Genomic DNA, 19192 nt, shown 5'->3' on the forward strand with positions numbered 1-19192 from the left:
CGGTAACATACGACGGTAAAACATAAATTATGTTTAATTGCCATTCTGTGTTACATTGATCGTGTTTATGAATTGTTGACTGTTATAAATTGTTAAATGCCTTCGTTATGATCTATGTTTATTATTATGACATATTATTGGCATTTAGCATCGGGCATACTGTTATGACATTCATGTCGAGGTTATCGTTCTTGTTAGCCCATTATTGATATCCGTTGTCATCTGGCACTGTTGTATATCTCGGGATCATTGTGTGGCTGATAGGCCTATACACATGAGACTATAGATGTGATTGAACAATCCCGTGGTTAGTGCAGCCTTTTTAGGTGAGCGCTGGGATTGTGTCATCTAGTTCGTTCTGTTGTGCCATCCCGTTATAGCGTATCAGCTGTATAGAGGCCAAGTCAGGGGTGTTATTCAGCACAGCTTGGCATACCTCGCATACTTGGCAGGGCGGTATAGTTGCATGACGATGTAGCTCCCCTGTGTTGTTGCTCGAGCATTATTCCAGTTGTTATCGTACCGTTTGTTGGCGCCTGTTATCTCGTTTATTCGTTGAGCCTTTTATGCATTGCATATTACATTTCATTATATGATTATGCATGATTTATTTTATTGTTGGACTGTTTCATACCAGAATCCTAACCTCAGTTGTTTACTGGGGGGCTGCTGTGGTTGTTATTGGGCACCATGGTAGATCTCCCGAGTCGTTTTGCAGCATCAGGCCGATGTTCCGCCTGTGGAGCTCGGGATTGAGGTTGGATTGCTTTGTTCTGTTCAGTGGAGTCTCCCAGTTAGTCTATATGTATGTTTTGAGTTGGTTTCAGTCTTGTATTGTAGTTTATTTGCCGGGGAGATGCCCCGTGTATCTGTATTAGTAATTGGTTGTTTTGTGGTGTGTTTTAGTCGACTCTGAGATTCTTTTGATCTGGTGTGTAATTGGTAAGTTTTAATTTCTGCTTAGTCCTGGCCAGTGCGGCTATAGGTTGTTTAACTTCGATTTTTGATTTAATGACTCTAGTTGGAGTATATTTTGATATAAAAATGTTGTTTGAGTTTTCGGGATGTCCTATTTATGAGGAGGTCATGCCGAAATTTTTCTAGGCCCTGAGGTCCGTTTTAAAGTATTTTAAACATTTTTTTCCGGTGTAGTTTTAAATCAAACCATTATTGTTTGATCATTAATTGTCGTAAGAGTAAATGGACCTCATATCTTGGTATCAGAGCGTAAACTGGGATACGCTCGAACTAGAGTCTAGGACACTTGAGTCTTGGCACTAAAATGGTTGTTGCGCCTCTGTATGCTACTTGACAACATGCTTATGTGATTATATGATTTGTTTACTTCCATTCTAATTGTTTTGGTGTTTTATCGTATAGAATGGAAGGAGATGGAGAAATTTCTGTTGATGAGATTCCTTTAGCTCGAGGTCGAGGTCGAGGTCGTGGACGTGGTAGACCTCGTGTCTGTGTTGTTGATGATACTTTTGTTGACCAAGATGCTGATCAGTTAGAGCAGCTTAGGATGGATGAGTTAGTTGCGCATTTCAATTCTATGCATCCTCCTCGATTCAGTGGTTCGGAGGGAGCCGAGAAAGCTGAATTATGGATTTCTGAGATTGAGGAATTGTTTGATTTGATCGAGTATCCTCCTAGAGTGTCGATTGAGATTAGCTGTGCATCAGTTGAAAGATCGTGCTAAAATGTGGTGGTCTACTACATTGATGACTTTAGATGCTCAGAGGATTGTTCCATCGTGGGATATATTCAAGCTGAAGTTTAAGGAGAGTTATTGTTCTCCATCATTCTACAGTTCTAAGGCTTCAGAGTTTCATAACTTTAAGCAGGGCGATATGTCAGTTGCGGATTATGCGGATACTTTTTATGCTATGCTGAGATATGCTCCTCATGTTGCTGCGAGTCAGGTTGCTGTCGTCGAAAGTTTCATTGAAGGATTGACTGATCATCTGCATCCTTTTGTTTCTACCGGTAAGCCACTGAATTATCTTCAAGCGGTGGAAATAGCAAAAAGGGCTGAAGCTAGTCTTAAGAGGAGTGGCAATCGAGTTCCTACCCAACATCACCAGTCGGGGAGGCAACAATTCAATTCATCTTGTTCTGCATCTCTTTGTCCACGTGGAAAACAATTTAAGAAGCCTGGTTCTAGTTCTTCGAGTTCAGGGAGTTCAGGGAACCGTGGTGGATATCGTTACAGTGGACCTTATTGTGATCACTGTGGGGAAAAGCATTCCAGTAATCAGTGTGTTGGAGTTCAAGAGGTTTGTAATAATTGTGGTCGGCCGGGTCATTTTTCTAGAGTTTGTCCTAGTAAGACGGGAAAATCAGCCCAGGCAGGTAGTGGAGCTCAAAGTAATAGAATTCCAGCAGCGTCCCAGTCTTCCCATCAGCCTAGTCGCCCTTCGCATCAGAGCAGAGGGCAAGGTGGTCAGCAGAATCAGTCATCTGTTCATGTATTTGCTTTGACTGAGGGTGAGGCTCAGGCAGCTCCAGGTACTGTCATTACTGGTAACTGTACTCTATGTGGTTTTATAGCACGAGTGTTATTTGATACCGGAGCATCTCATTCCTTTGTTTCTCATGCATTTGTCATTTCGCATGATCTTCGCATCACTAGTATGAATTCCAATTTATCTGTTGCTACTCCGATGGGCAAAATGATTATCACTGATTATGTGCTGTTCAATGCGGTTTTGTTTCATGAGGAAAATGTTCTATATCTGAATCTCATAGTTCTACCTATGCATGACTTTGATTGCATCGTTGGTATGGATGTTTTGACTGCAAATCGTGCCACTGTTGACTGTTATTGAGGAATAGTTCGTTTCAGGCCTAGCTTTGCTCCTAAATGGAATTTCTATGGCCGTGGTTCTCAAGTCAAGATTCCTCTAGTTTCTGCCATTGAGATGAATCGATTGTTAGATTCTGGTCATGAAGGTTTTCTGGTTTATGCTGTTGATCTATCGCAAGATGAGCGACGGATTTCTGATATTCCTGTAGTCTGTGAGTTTCATGATGTGTTTCCAGAAGAGATTCCTGGCTTTCCACCAGAACGAGAAGTTGAGTTCAGTATCGAATTAATGCCAGGAACGGAACCCATATCTCGAGCACCATATCGTTTAGCCCCTGTTGAGCTAAAAGAACTGAAAGAACAATTACAGGATTTGTTGAGTAAAGGTTATATTCGTCTGAGTTCTTCACCGTGGGGTGCACCGATTCTATTTGTCAAGAAGAAAGATGGTACGATGCGGATGTGTATTGATTATCGGCAACTGAATAAGTTTACTGTCAAGAATAAATATCCACTCCCTAGGATTGATGACTTATTTGATCAGTTGAGGTAATTCGGTGTATTCTAAGATTGATCTCCGTTCTGGGTAACATCAAGTGCGAGTTAGACAAGAAAATGTGCCGAAAACAGCTTTTCGCACGAGATACGGACACTTTGAATTTTTGGTTATGCCTTTTGGTTTGACCAATGCTCCTGCTGTGTTTATGGACTTGATGAATTGAGTATTTCGTAAATATCTCGATCGTTTTGTGATTGTATTCATCGCTGATATTCTTGATTATTCCAAGTCCGAGGAAGAGCATGCCAAACATTTGAGGATAGTTCTTCGAATTCTTCAAAAGAAGCAGTTGTACGCCAAGCTATCCAAGTGTGAGTTTTGGCTAGATAGAGTTGTGTTTCTGGGCCATGTCATATCTCAACATGGTATTTCTGTCGATCCAAGTAAAGTGGAAGCAGTTCTAAACTGGGCCCGACCGACCAATGTGCAAGAGATTCGTAGTTTCATGGGTTTAGCTGGTTATTACCGGAGATTAATCGAAAATTTCTCAAAGATTGCTAGACCTATCACTCAACTGACTCAGAAAAATCAGAGATTCATTTGGTCTGATGAATGTGAGTCAAGTTTGTCGAGTTGAAGAAGAGATTGACTTCTGCACCAGTTCTTACCATTCCAAGTGGTTCTGGAGGATTTGTGGTTTGCACTGATGCATCTAATCGAGGTCTAGGTTGTGTTCTGATGCAGCATGGTAGAGTTGTGGCCTATGGTTCTCGTCAGTTGAAACCGCATGAGTCTAAGTATCCTGTTCATGACTTGGAGTTAGCTGCTATAGTTTTTGCTCTCAAGATTTGGAGACATTATTTGTTTAGGGAGAAATTTGCAATCTATTCTGATCACAAAAGCTTGAAGTATCTGTTCTCTCAGTCAGATCTGAATATGAGACAGTGACGTTGAATGGATCTTTTGAAAGATTATGATTGTGAGATCCAGTATCAACCAGGAAAAGCGAATGTCATTGTCGATGCTTTGAGTCGTAAGGTTGTTTATATTAGTTTATCCTCGATTCATGTTTCTAAGTTACGAAAGGATATTTGCAATTTTGGGTTGGATTTTCAAATCCAAGGTAATGTTCTTTGTGTATCTCAGATTTCTGTTGAGCCAGATTTGATTCAGATTGTAAAGTCAGCTCAGAAAACTGATGATCGAGTTTTGAAATCTTATGAGTTAGTATCTCAAGAACACCAATCTGGTTTCTCAATTCACTCAGATTATTCTCTTCGGTTGAATGGTAGATTGGTTGTCCCCGATATTCCTGAATTACGTACAGCCATCCTTAAAGAAGCTCATTGTACTCGATATAGTATACACCCAGGAGGCAGGAAAATGTATCATATTCTACGGCCTCAGTTTTGGTGGAAGAATATGAAAAAGGATGTGGCTGAGTTAGTGCCTCGTTGTATGATCTGTCAGCAAGTCAAAGCATAACGAATGAGACCTGGAGGATTTCTGCATAGTCTTGAGGTTCCTTAGTGGAACTGGGAGCACGTGGCTATGGATTTTGTCACACATTTGCCACGTATTTCTCGTCATTTCGATGTCATTTGGGTGATTGTCGATAAGTTATCTAAATCGGCACACTTTATTCCGTATGATAGGACGTATTCGTACAAGAAAATGGCTCGTCTGTATATTGAAAATGTTGTGAGACTTCATGGAGTTCCAGTTGCAATAGTCTCAGATCGTGACCCTAGATTTAAATCAAAGTTTTGGACTAGTTTCCAAAAAGAAATGGGTACACGACTTGCGATGAGTACTGCGTACCATCCTTAGACAGATGGTCAGACAGAGCGTACAATCCAGACACTCGAGGATCTGCTTCGAGCTGTAGTCATGGATTTTAAAGACAGTTGGCAGGAAGCTTTACCACTAGTAGAATTTTCATATAACAACAGTTTCCAGGTGACTATTGGTATGGCTCCTTTTGAAGCTTTGTACGGCAGACGATGTCGATCACCTCTTTGTTGGGATGAATTTGGTGAGAAGCAGTTGACTGGACCTGACATTGTTCAGGAAATGCATGATAAAATCCATTTGATTCGTCAGAGAATGAAATCTGTCCAATATCGGCAAGCTAGTTATGCTAACAGACGTTGTCGACCTCTAGAATTTCAAGTTGGAGATTTTGTATTTCTGAGGATCTCTCCGTTTAGAGGTGTTGTTCGTTTTGGTATGAGAGGTAAGTTGTCACCTCGTTTCGTTGGCCCCTACGAGATTGTTGAGCGTATTGGGACTTGCGCTTATCGTTTGGATTTGCCTCAGTCTTTATCTGGCATCCATGATGTTTTACATGTTTCTATGTTGCGTAAGTATGAGCCCGATCCGTCTCATGTGATTCAGCCTAATGAGGTTGAACTTGATCCGTCTCTATCGTATATTGGGTATCCTGTTTGTATCTTGGATCGTAAAGATAAAGTTTTACGCAATAAAGTTATACCACTTGTACGTGTTCAGTGGTCGAGGCATGGCGTAGAAGAATCAACGTGGGAAATAGAAGAGAAGATGAGAGCATCTTATCCATATCTGTTTGATTCTTAGTAATGCATTGTTGGTTTTGTATCTTGTGTAAGATGTATGTGTATAAACAGAAATTTCGAGGACGAAATTTGTTCTAAGGGGTGGAGAAATGTAAGGTCCTGAAATTAATTATCCGTTAATTTTGGCATAATTAGAATAATTATTGAGTTGTAAATTAAAATAATTATTTAAGCCAAATAATTTTTGTAGGTGTGTTAAAAATATGTATTTTAGAATATCGGAGAATTTACGATATAAAATACATATAGAGTTTAAATAACACACGGGAGCAAGATTAATGCAAATCGAGATAAAGGGGCATGAATACTACATTATATACATATACATACACACATAACTTATTTTATTGGAGAGAGAAGGAAGAATGCCATTTTCCCAAACCATTCCCGTAGCTTTCCTTTTCTTTTTCTTCAAAATTTCGTCACTTTCAGCACCTTCATTTTGGAGAGGTCATAACTTTACCTTCCGGCGTCGAAATCACGAACGGTTTGAGGGGTTTTATTCCTTACATCAGTAGCTTCGTTTTGAACCATGAATCGCTACTTTTGATGCTCGTTTCAGCCCAAATCGAGGCTTGTTCGTGGCTGCTGCTTTGGGCACGATTTAGGTGAGATTTAAGCTTAGTTCCTTGGAGTTTTTTTGTGTGTTGGAGTGGGTTTTTAAGCCTTGTGATTTCCCTATAACTCCAGCTCGTTTTCTGAATTTATTCAGCTCGTGAACAGTAAATCCGACAGGTTTCCGGTGGGTTATCGCCTCGAGACCGCTAGCGACTAGAGTAAGCTTTGACCTTGTGAGTTCCTAGTCTGAAATTTCAGCTTCTAAGTGTATTAGTAGGCTGCCGAAATTTGGATTTTTACCCTTTTCATTTTAAATTGTTTTTGTCGTTCAAATAGCGTTATATTCATGTAATTATCGGATAATTGTTGTAGGTTCAGTCATTGGAAGTCTTCGAGGTATAATTCGGCGAGCCTATTAATTATGTCGAATCATTTTGTATTATATTGAGAGATATTATAGTATGATTGTTATCGTTGGAATTAATCTACGGTTTATCGAGTTGATAATAGTTGGAATGTAAATAATGATGAGTTATGGAATTATTCGGCTTATTTTGTTATTCTAGGCTGAGGGAGTTTAGTTGATCATTCTTGAAGATCGTTTTCGTGATATAGGTATGTTACAGCTCAGTTACATACGACGGTAAAACATAAATTATGTTTAATTGTCATTCTGTGTTACATTGATCGTGTTTATGAATTGTTGACTGTTATAAATTGTTAAATGCCTTCATTATGATCTATGTTTATTATTATGACATATTATTGGCATTAGTATCGGGCATACTGTTATGACATTCATGTTGAGCCTATCGTCCTTGTTAGCCCATTGTTGATATCCGTTGTCATCTGGCACTGTTGTATATCTCGGGATCATTGTGTGGCTGATAGGCCTATACACATGAGACTGTAGATGTGATTGAACAATCCCGTGGTTAGTGCAGCCTTTTTAGGTGAGTGCTGGGATTGTGTCATCTAGTTCGTTCTGTTGTACCATCCCGTTATAGCGTATCAGCTGTATGGAGGCCGAGTCAGGGGTGTTATGCAGCATAGCTTGGCATACCTCGCATACTTGGCAGGGCAGTATAGTTGCATGACGATGTAGGCTCCTCTGTGTTGTTGCTCGAGCATTATTCCAGTAGTTATCGTACCGTTTGTTGGCTCCTGTTATCCCGATTATTCGTTGATCCTTTCATGCATTACATATTACATTTCATTATCTGATTATGCATGATTTATGTTATTGTTGTTATTGTTGGACTGTTTCATACCAGAATCCTAACCTCAGTTGTTTACTGGGGGTCGCTGATGTGGTTGCTATTGGGCACCATGGTAGATCTCCCGAGTCATTTTGCAGCATCAGGCCGAGGTTCCGCCGGTGGAGCTCGGGATTGAGGTTGGATTGCTTGGTTCTGTTCAGTGGAGTCTCCCAGTTAGTCTATATGTATGTTTTGAGTTGGTTTCAGTCTTGTATTGTAATTTATTTGTCGGGGAGATGCCCCGTGTATCTGTAGTAATAATTGGTTGTTTTGTGGTGTGTTTTAGTCGACTCTGAGATTCTTTTGATCTGGTGAGTAATTGGTAAGTTTTAATTTCTGCTTAGTCCTGGCCAGTGCGGCTATAGGTTGTTTAACTTCGATTTTTGATTTAATGACTCTAGTTGGAGTATAATTTGATATAAAAATGTTGTTTGAGTTTTCGGAATGTCCTATTTACGGGGAGGTCATGCCGAAATTTTTCTAGACCCTAAGGTCCGTTTTAAAGTATTTTAAACATTTTTTTCCGCTGTAGTTTTAAATCAAACCATTATTGTTTGATCATTAATTGTCGTAAGAGTAAATGGGCCTCACAGGATGGTCATGCCTTTTGGCTTAACTAACGCTCCTAGCACCTTTATGAGGTTAATGAATCATGTTTTGCGTGCACACATAGGAAAGTTTGTTGTGGTTTACTTTGATGATATCCTAGTGTATAGCAAAAACTTGGATGAGCATGTTAACCACTTGAGACTTGTGCTAATCACACTAAAGGCTGAAAGTTTATATGCTAACTTAAAGAAATGTGATTTTTGTACAAGCAAACTTGTTTTTCTTGGTTTTGTGGTAAGCTCACAGGGTATACAAGTGGATGAAGACAAGGTAAGTGTCATTCGAGATTGGCCAACGCCTACTACTGTTGGCCAAGTTCGAAGCATTCATGGTCTTGCAAGCTTCTATAGGAGGTTTGTCAAGGATTTAGCACATTGGCGGCGCCGCTGACGGCAGTGATTAAGAAAAACGTTCCATTCCATTGGAGCGAGGAGCAAGAGAAGTCTATTAATATGATTAAGCAAAAATTAATTAATGCTCATTTACTTGTTTTGCCTGACTTTGCTAATACTTTTGAAATTGAATGTGATGCTTCAGGTGTAGGTGTTGGCAGGGTTTTGATGCAACGAGGACGACCGGTGGCGTACTTTAGTGAGAAGCTCAATGGAGCATCGATGAACTATCCAACGTATGATAAGGAGTTCTACGCACTTGTGAGGACTCTAGAGACGTGGTAGCACTAATTGAGGCCTAAAGAGTTTGTGATTCATATGAATCATGAGTCTCTAAAGCACCTTAAGGGACAACAAAAGCTGAACAAGCGGCATGCCAAGTGGGTGGCATTCATAGAGACATTCCCATACATCATCAAGTACAAACAAGGTAAGGAAAATGTAGTGGCCGACGCACTATCACGGAGGTACGTACTGATCTCTACCTTGGAATCTAAAATTTTGGGGTTTGAGCATGTGAAAAAAGTTGTATGTGCTAGATGAGGATTTTAAGAGTGTGCTTGAAACTTGTATGCATGGTCCACATGATAAATTCTATTTGCATAACGGTTTCTTATTTAGAGAAGGTAGGTTGTGCATCCCTCAATCATCCATTCGTGAATTACTTGTTAGGGAAGCACATGGGGGTGGTTTGATGGGGCATTTTGGTGTGGCTAAAACTTTAAGTGCATTGCATGAAAACTTTTATTGGCCACATATGAAACGTGATGTTGAGCGTGTGTGTGAAAAGTGCATAACTTGTAGACAAGATAAGTCTAGGACGCAACCACATGGATTGTATACACCACTTCCTGTCCCTAGTGAACCTTAGATTGACATATCTATGGACTTTGTTTTGGGGTTGCCTAGGACTAAGAAGGGGAGGGATGCGATATTTGTTGTTGTTGATAGATTTTCTAAGATGGCACATTTTATAGCTTGTCATAAAACTGATGATGCATCTAACATTGCGGATCTGTTATTTAGAGAAGTCATTAGGTTGCATGGCATGCCTATGACTATTGTTTCTGATCGTGATGTTAAGTTTCTGAGTTATTTCTGAAAACCTTTATGGGCTAAACTTGGCACAAAATTGTTGTTCTCTTCTACTTGTCATCCTCAAACGGATGGACAAACTGAGGTTAGGAACACTTTTGTGTGCAATACTTAAAAAGAAATTAAGGAATTGGGAGGATTGTTTGCCATTTGTTGAGTTTGCTTATAATCGTTGCATGCATTCTACTACCAATTATTCGCCTTTTGAAATTGTGTATGGTTTTAATCCTTTGACTCCGTTGGATTTGATGTCCTTACCCGTGAGTGAAAGGTTAAATATGGATGACAAAAAGAAGGCTGAATTTGTAATGAGTTTGCATGAAAAGGCCAAAGCCAACATTGAGAAGAAGAATGAGCAATATGCCAAACAAGCCAAGGGAAGAAGAAGGTGGTATTTGAGAAAGGTGATTGGGTGTGGCTACACTTGAGGAAGGAAAGGTTTCCTGAGAAGCGGCATTCGAAGCTACTACCTAGGGGTGATGGACCATTTCAAGTCCTCAAGAGGATCAATGACAACGCCTACAAACTCGACCTGCCAGGTGAGTATAACGTCAGTTCTACTTTTAATGTTAGTGATTTGTCGTTGTTTGATGTAGGTGATGAACAAGATTTGAGGACAAATCCTTTTCAAGAAAGAGAGGATGATGCGAACACGGTTGGTCAAGTCCCAAGGAAAGCATAGGAGCCTTTAGAGTTGCCGTAGGGACCAATCACCAGAGGACGGCTAAAGAAATTCAAGGAGACACTACAGGGAATCATGAGCAGTCGAGAAGGGCTTACGAGCGAGGAGCAAAGTGCCGAATGGTTCTTGATGCATGGGAGTGAGTTTGGGATTCAAAGGAACATCATTCAAGTGATAAATAATGAAGAAAATTTGAAGACCTCGCGCCCGGGCGGACATAACTTACCGCCCGGGCGCGTCCTTACGTTTTATTAAAAAAAATTGTTCGAAGACTCTCCGCCCGGGCGGATATTTAGCGCGCCCTATTGCGAGAAAATTCCGAGAGCTTCCCGCCCGGGAGGACATAAATATCCGCACGAGCGGACACTGTTTCGAGAAATTATATTTTTCCTTGTTTAGAGTCCTAAATTGTTTGGTAACTAGATATTGTTATCTTTTGAGTTTGTAAACATGATATGGACGAAAATTTACACACAATTCAGATTATTATTGATTGAATATCGAACTTTTGAGATTTTTCTCTCAACTTTCAAGGCTCTTGCTTTGTTTACAAAATCAAACTTATCAAATTTTTAGTTTGTGGCGTTTGTCGATCGTTCTTACGCGGATTGTCAAAGATGAGTTTTTTGAAGGTTCGTTCGAGTGTCGATTGTTTTTCTTGTGATTATTTGTTGCTAAACCATTAATAGTTTAGAGGTGAATATCACGTAATACTTGATTCAAAAGGTCGGGACAACAACAAAGATTCCTTGTTCGTATTGAATTGAGGGCGCGATTCGAAATTAATCGTGTTTGCTATTCTTACGTACGTGGATTCTTATCATATTCTATGTACTTGAGATTTTAAATGTTAATTTATTATGGTTATGAAAATGTTAAGTATTTTAAATTAGTATTTTCGAGTTATGATTTATGATTAGAAAAAAATTCGAGGTCGTTTCAGTTGGTATTAAAGCCAAGGTTCCTTAAAGGGTTGTATACTGTCACTCCGAGAAGCTCAAGAAATCATGCTTCTAATATGTGAGTTTTTACTCCTTTACTTTTATATACAAAAATTCTTTTAAATGTTTATATGATGCATGATATAAATGTTAGTTGCATGCTGCATGAAAAATTTTAAATGCATGTTGGTTACGTGGTTTGGAAGACATATACAGAGATGCCTCCTAGAAGGATTTTGCGTAGGAATGGTGAGGATAGACATGAGGAGGAGATTCCACAGTTTCCACCTAATCAAGATGCTAGTGCCCGTGTACTAGCCGGCATGGCCCTTTTTTTGAGAAACACGTAGATAATGGTGCAAGGGTTAGACCAGAGGCTGCTTACGAGCGTTTTAGAAAGATCAACCATGAGTATTTTCATGGCACTACTGATCCATTTGTTGCTGAGGGATGGATTAGATCTTTAGAGGTTATCTTTCGTTATATGGATATGGCGGACACTGATCGAGTTCGTTGCACTACCTATCTGCTGAAGGGCGACGCTTCCTTATGGTGGAATGGAGCGGAGCGAGGAGTGAACATAGCGACATTGACATGGGAGGAGTTCAAGAGGGTGTAATATGACAAGTACTTCACATCTGATGTTCGTTATAGGCTGAAGAGAGAGTTTATGAGTCTCCGTCAGGGGGATTGGTCTGTTGCCGAGTTTGTGCAGAAGTTTGATATGGTCTGTCACTTTGTGCCCTTGATTGCCAATGATGCAAGTGAAAAATTACGAGACTTCCTAAATGGTTTAAAGCAGACTATCCGTCATGATGTGATGCTCGACGATCCTACTGATTATACTACTGCCGTAGCCAAAGCTTTTAAAGCCGAGCAGTCACTCCAAGACATTGATTGGGAGATCCAGCAAAAGGAGGAACCGTGCTCAGCAGGATAGACAGAGTAATAAGAAGCCTTATGTGGGACCACCTAAGCAACCATAACCATCAAAACCAGAAGGGCAACCACCTAGAGGGAATATTCCGAAGGCTGATGAGAAACCACTGTTCAAGGAGTGAGATCGTCCACACAATGGCAAGTGCATGTGGTGCACCTACAAGTGCTTCAAATGTGGAGAATTGGGACACAAGGCTGTGGATTGCCCAAAGCTCAAGCAACCCACGGCTGGAAGGGTCTGTGTGACGCAAGCTGAGGAGGCTGAGGCAGAATCGACACACGTTGGGTTAGTAGTACAAATTAGAGATTTGAGAATTAAGTTTGAGGTGGGTTAGGGGAAACAAGCTTCTCAACTATCAAGACTAGGAAAATTTCCAAGGACGAAATTATATTTAAGGGGGGAGAATTGTAACGTCCGAAAAACCAACCTACGTAAACCGTATGCAAAATTGTTTTAATTGCATAATTGTTTTATCTAATTGATTTTAATTGCTAGCATGATATTTAATATATGATTAAATGCAGATTGCATGATTAATTGATAATATGACAAGATTACATGAAATTTAAGGATTTTACCCGAATATTCGATAATAGGTAGGGGAAAAGAGACCTGTGACGACTAACACAAGAATATGTATTTTTCTTTAAATATGTGCAAGGCTTCCTAATATGATTAAAAATGATTCAATTTTCCTAAAATTGTTGGAGTTCGAATTTATTTTTTGAGTCGAGCTCGATTTTTCCCGAGAAGCCGGTTTTTGGCAAACAAAAAGTTTTAAAAGATCAATAATATTATTTTTGGGAAAGATTTTTTATAAACTTTTATATTTTAATTAACTAAGTGTTATTGGGTCAATTTAATTGTTTAAAGTAGACTAATTTAATTATTTAAAGTAGGGCCTAATTTAATTATTTAAAGTGTTTGAGCGAGCTAGGCTAGGTTCTATGGGCTGGGCTTTGTCAGTGGGTGCCTAGGTGGGTTGTCTCAGGTTTGGCTTGAGATGGCTCGACCATGGCTCGAGCATTTTGGAAGATGGCTCGGGGTTGTCATATAAGGGTCAAAAACAAGATTTAAAAGAATAAAATTTGAACCATGGGTCAACGGGTGTGGTTCATGGCTCACAAGGTTTAAATAGATAATACAAATGTTATGTTTAAAATTTGAGAAGAAAATAATTAGGTTTGAATTCATTCGGGATTTAATCGTCCCAAGAAACGTTAATTAAAGAATTAATTCAAACGCCTAAATTTAAGCGAAAATTATGAAAAATTAGATTTAAGCTTAAATAATTATTTGAAATAAGCCCATGTCTTTAAAAGTGAGAAAAAGATAAAATCGATAATTTTTACGTATAGGGGCAAAACGGTAATTTTACACTTAGAAAAATATGTAAAAGTTTGACAGCGTCCCGAAGGATCATAATGCATGTTAAATGATATTTTATGATATAAAAGGATGATTTTGATGAAAATATGATATTTTATGATTTATGGATATTTTATAATTTACGGTAAAAGCTGTTCAATTTTCGCTGTCTAAAATGCAATTTTTAGAAAGTTATGATGATTTAGACTTTTAAAAGAAAATGGAAAATGTTTATAAAAATGTGAATTGACTTTGACAAATGATATATGATATTGTGGGATGTCGTGAGGGGAAAAGCCTAGAATGAGCCCATTTACCGGAGAAGGCCCCAGAGGGATCCCGTGTATCGTAATTCCATGGTGGAGCATAGTGCCCACCCCATGGACCATGTGAAGCTAAAGACTGATCAGTCGACCAAAGAATAAATGCTAGTCACTTTCAAAGATCAAACTTCACCCAAAATGATATATGATTGAAATATTATTATTAAAATGATTTTATGATATATGATTTATTATTAAAGCTTTTTAAATGATTTATTTATGTTTAAATGATTTTAAATTGTTTATTATTGTTCGAAAGCTATTTTAAATAAAAGTGTGATTTTTAATGCATGTGATTGTATATGTTTTATTTGTTATTCATTAAAGACTCAACTAGGTTTTTATGATACAGAATTTGATGATTTTATGGAGGCACTGACGATTGAGTGGATCAAGAGCAGCAGTACACACCCAAGGTCTTTATGTTTCTGCACCAGCTAGATAGATAAATGATTTAAAGATTATTGTTAATAATTTTATTAGAGATATTTTTATGCTTTATTTTATTGTTAGTTAATTTTCGTGAAGGTCCATATAGGATTTTGGTTAGTTGATGATTTAGGATTTATTCTATGCACTTGAGATTTTAAATGTTAATTTATTATGGTTATGAAAATTTTAAGTATTTAAACTTAATATTTTCGAGTTATGATTTATGATTAGGATAAAAAAAGTCAAGGTCGTTTCAGTTGGTATCAGAGCCAAGGTTCCTTAAAGGATCATGTATTGTCATTCCGAGAAGCTCAAGAAGTTACGCCTTAAATATGTGAGTTTTTACTGCTTTATTTTTATATACAAAAATTCTTTTAAATTTTTATATGATGCATGATATAAATGTTAGTTGCATGCTGCATGAAAAATTTTAAATGCATGTTGGTTATGTGGTTTGGACGACGTATACAGAGATACCTTCTAGAAGGATTTTGCGTAGGAATGGTGATGATAGACATGAGGAGGAGATTCCACAGCCTCCACCTACAAAGATGCTAGTGCCCGTGTACTAGACGGTATGGCCCTTTTTTTGAGTAACAAATAGGAAATGGTGCGAGGGTTAGACGAGAGGCTGCTTATGAGCGTTTTAGGAAGATATACCCCGAGGATTTTCATGGCACTACTGATCCATTCGTTGCTGAGGGATGGATTAGATCTTTGGTAGTTATCTTTCGTTATATGGTTACGGTGGATGCTGATCGAGTTCGTTGCACTACCTATCTGCTGAAGGACGAGACTTTCTTATGGTGGGATGGAGCAGAGCGAGGAGTGAACATAGCGACATTGACATGGGAGGAGTTCAAGAGGGTGTTCAATGACAAGTACTTCACATCTGATGTTCGTTCTAGGCTGAAGGGAGAGTTTATGAGTCTCCGTCAAGGGAATTGGTCTGTTTCCGATTTTGTGCAGAAGTTTAATAGAGGTTGTCACTTTGTGCCCTTGATTGCCAATGATGCTGCTGAAAAATTCCGAAACTTCCTAGATGGTTTGAGGCCGACTATCCGTCGTGATGTGATGCTCGACGATCTTACAGATTATACTAATGTCGTTGCCAAAGCTTTTAAAGCCAACCAGTCACTCGAAGACATGGATTGGGAGATGCAGCGAAAGAGGAACCGTGCTCAGAAAGCTAGTCAGAGTAATGAGAAGCCTTATGTGGGACCACCTAAGCAACCAGAACCGTCAAAACCACAAGGGCAACCACCTAGAGGGAATATTCCGAAGGCTGATGGGAAACCATTGTGCGAAGAGTGCAATTGTCCACAAAATGGCAAGTCCATGTGGGGCACCTAGTGCTTCGAATGCGGAGAATTGGGACACAAGGCTGTGGATTTCCCAAAGCTCAAGCAACCCACTGCTGGAAGGGTTTTTGTGATGCGAGCTGAGGAGGCTGAGGCAGAGCCGACACTACACTGATTTCGATGTAACCTAGCTGTTTAACATTTTTTTGATGATTTTATTGCATGAAATGTTAAAATTGGGTTATGGGAATTGATTGGGAAAATGAAGAACTTAGAAGAGAATAGGTTGCATGTTCTAATTGAGCTGGATTTAGGAGTCAACATTGGGTTAGTAATACAAATTAGAGATTTGAGAATTAAGTTTGAGGTGGATTAGGGGAAACAAGCTTCTCAACTATCAAGATAAGCAAAATTTCGAGGACGAAATTCTATTTAAGGATGGATAATTGTAACGTCTGAAAAACCAACCTATATAAACCGCATGCATGCAAAATTATTTTAATTGCTTAATTATTTTATCTAATTGATTTTAATTGCTAGCATCATATTTATTATATGATTAAATGTAGATTGCATAATTAAATGATAATATGACATGATTACATGAAATTCAAGGATTTTACCAGAATATTCGATAATAGGCAGGGGAAATGAGACAGAGGACGACCAAGACAAGAAAATGTATTTTTATTTAAATATTTGCAAGGCTTCGTAATATGATTAAAATGATTTAATTTTCCTAAAAATGTTGGAGTTTGAATTTATTTTTCGAGTCGAGCTTGATATTTCCCGGGAAGCCGATTTTGGGCGAACAAGAAGTTTTAAAAAATCAAAAATATTATTTTTGGGAAAAATTTTTATAAACTTTTATGTTTTAATTAAATAAGTGTTATTGGGCCAAATTTAATTATTTAAAGTATGGCCAATAGTCCTTAAGCTTGCAAGCTCAAAATCAAAGTCCATTAGCATTTTGTTTAAATCTATAAATAAGATACCTAGGTCTTTTAAACACTATATTTTTTACCTAGTAGCAGCCGAAACACACCACACACACACTTCATAATTTCGAGATTTAGGAGGAAAGAAATGGCTTGTGTTCTTCGTCGTCCGGTCGTCCAACGTCGTACCCTCGCCAACAATCGTATATTCGAGCGTTATAAACGCAAAAGAACGTTCTTAAACTCTTTTAAATATCTTACAAATCTTAATATTTGTGTTTAGTTGATTATCCATGAAGAAAAATATAGGTGTTGGATTATTTTACGGTATGATACGTATTTTCAACGTTTTTACGATTTTACGCTTGTTCTAAAAATGTTTTTGAATCCAACGAGTACGTGCCAACGTAGGTTGTTATATGATTGAATTATGGTTATAAAATTTCAAAATAAAGGTAATAAAAAGCTGGAACCGTAGGGAATAGAGAGGAAGAGGCCGAGGGTTTTGTGTTTAGTTGCACTTGGTTTAAGGTGCGGCTAGCTTGCATGGCTGGGCAAGGCTCGGTTGGGTGGCTGGGCTAGTCGTGGTTAGGTCCTAGGAAGAGTCCTAGGAAGGGCTTGGGCTCGAGCCTTGGGCTGGGGAAGAGTCCACGTGAAGAGGGACTCTCCCCCCCGCGTGTGCAAGGAGAGCAGCAGCCAAGGGGGCTCGCTGCTAGGGCTGGGTGGCTCAGGGTAGGTCCAGTAGGGTCAAGGGAGGTTGGTCAGGGTTCGGGTCATGGGGTTGAGCAGGGTGGCTCGAATTGGCTCGTGGAAAACGTGAGGGAAGCACCATAACGCACGCTGCTGTTTTCTTCATGCGCAGGTGGCCTGCGGCTCGGTTTGGGATTGGACTAGACGGTCTAGACGGTGACTAAGGATGGTCCAGTGAGGGTTAGGAAGGGCTGGGCTCAGGGGTGTGGCTCGGTTTGATGAGGGCTCGTGGAAAACGTGAGAGAGCACCATGTAGCACACAGGCTGTTGTCTTCGTTTCAGGTGGCTCGTGCGTGGATTTAGTGGCTAGGCTGGTCTTAGACTGGGTGTGTACGTGGTCCAAGGTCAGTGAGGGTCGTGGGTGATCAGTGGTTAGAGGGTTGGATGGGTCCTAAGCCAACTAGAAGTCTTGAAGGAGGATAGGTTCACGCAAGTATTGTTGGGGCTAGTTCCAGGAGTGTTTGAGCGAGTTAGGGCTAGGTTCTATGGGATGGGCTTTGTCAGTAGGGTGCCTAGGTGGTTGGATTTGGGTTTGGCTTGAGGTGGCTAGACCATGGCTCGAGTATTTGGGAAGATGGCTCGGGGTTGTCATATAGGGTTCAAAAACGAGATTTAAAAGAATAGGTAATAGAAATATTATGTTTAAAATTTGGGAAGAAAATAATGAGTTTTGAATTTATTCAGGATTTAATCGACTCACGAAACGTTTAATAAAGAATTAATTGAAACGTCTAGATTTAAGCCGAATAAAATTAAGAAAAATTAGATTTAAGCTTAAATAATTATTTGGAATAAGCCAATGTCATTAAAATTGAGAAAAAGATAAAATCCAGAATTTTTAGATATAGGGGCAAAACGATAATTTTGCACTTAGGAAAATACGTAAAATCTTGGCAGCGTCACGAAGAATCATAATGCATGTTAAATATATTTTATGATTTAAAATCATGATTTTGATGGAAATATGATATTTTATTATTTATGGATATTTTATGATTTATGGTAAAAACTGTGCAATTTTCACTGTCAAAAATGTTATTTTGGGAAAGTTATTATGATTTATGCTTTTAAAAGAAAATGAAATTTTTTTTGAGGGATGTGAATTGACTGTGAAAAATGATATATGATTTTGTGGGATGTCGTGAGAGGAAAAGGCTCCAGATGGACTCCATTTATAGGAGAAGGTCTCAGAGGGAGCCTATCTATGGGAAAAGGTCCCAGAGGGAGTCCCTCAATGGGAGAAGGCCCCCAAGGGAGCCCCGAAGATTCCATGGTGGAGCCTAGTGGCCCACCCTCATGGACCATGTGGAGCTGAACAGTGATTAGTCGACCAAAGAATAAATGCTAGTCTCTTTGAATGATCTAACTTCACCCAAAATGATATGATTGAAAATTATTATTAAAATTATTTTATGATATATGATTTATGCTTAAAGTTTTTAAATAATTTATTTATGCTTAAATAATTTTTAAATGATTTTAAATGGTTTATTATTGTTCAAAATCTATTTTAATTAAAAATATGATTTTTAATGCATGTGATTGTATATGTATTATTTGTTATCCATGTTTAGAACATGCTGAGTCTTTAGACTCACTAGGTTTGTATGATGCATGATTTGATGATTTTATGAGGGCACTGATGATTGAGTAGATCGAGTGCAGCAGTACACACCCGAGGGCTTTTATGTTTCCGCACTAG

At 38.9% G+C, this 19192-nt stretch overlaps 2 protein-coding genes and 1 long non-coding RNA gene across 4 annotated transcripts; all 3 read left to right on the forward strand.

Annotated features, from left to right (window-relative positions):
* The first annotated feature begins 1854 nt into the window (after positions 1–1854).
* On the forward strand, positions 1855–7927 carry LOC142525613 (uncharacterized). Its single transcript, XM_075629941.1, has 2 exons — positions 1855–2511; positions 7797–7927. Exons 1-2 carry the CDS (start codon positions 1890–1892, stop codon positions 7853–7855), a joined length of 681 nt encoding a protein of 226 aa, XP_075486056.1. The 5' UTR covers positions 1855–1889; the 3' UTR covers positions 7856–7927.
* LOC142525614 (uncharacterized) lies at positions 4900–7443 on the forward strand. 2 transcript variants are annotated; one of them, XR_012815108.1, is made up of 3 exons: positions 4900–6693; positions 6833–6856; positions 7027–7443. It is a non-coding gene; the product is annotated as an uncharacterized LOC142525614 (long non-coding RNA). The 2 variants fall into 2 exon arrangements; XR_012815109.1 differs by having other exon boundaries at positions 4900–6678.
* Positions 7928–15239: 7312 nt separating the features above from the next.
* On the forward strand, positions 15240–15854 carry LOC142523857 (uncharacterized). Its single transcript, XM_075627586.1, has one exon. The coding sequence runs from the start codon at positions 15240–15242 to the stop codon at positions 15852–15854; it is 615 nt and encodes a 204-aa protein (XP_075483701.1).
* Positions 15855–19192: the final 3338 nt, after the last annotated feature.

Source organism: Primulina tabacum, chromosome 14, assembly GCF_025594145.1.
Source record: "Primulina tabacum isolate GXHZ01 chromosome 14, ASM2559414v2, whole genome shotgun sequence".
NCBI lineage: Eukaryota > Viridiplantae > Streptophyta > Magnoliopsida > Lamiales > Gesneriaceae > Primulina > Primulina tabacum.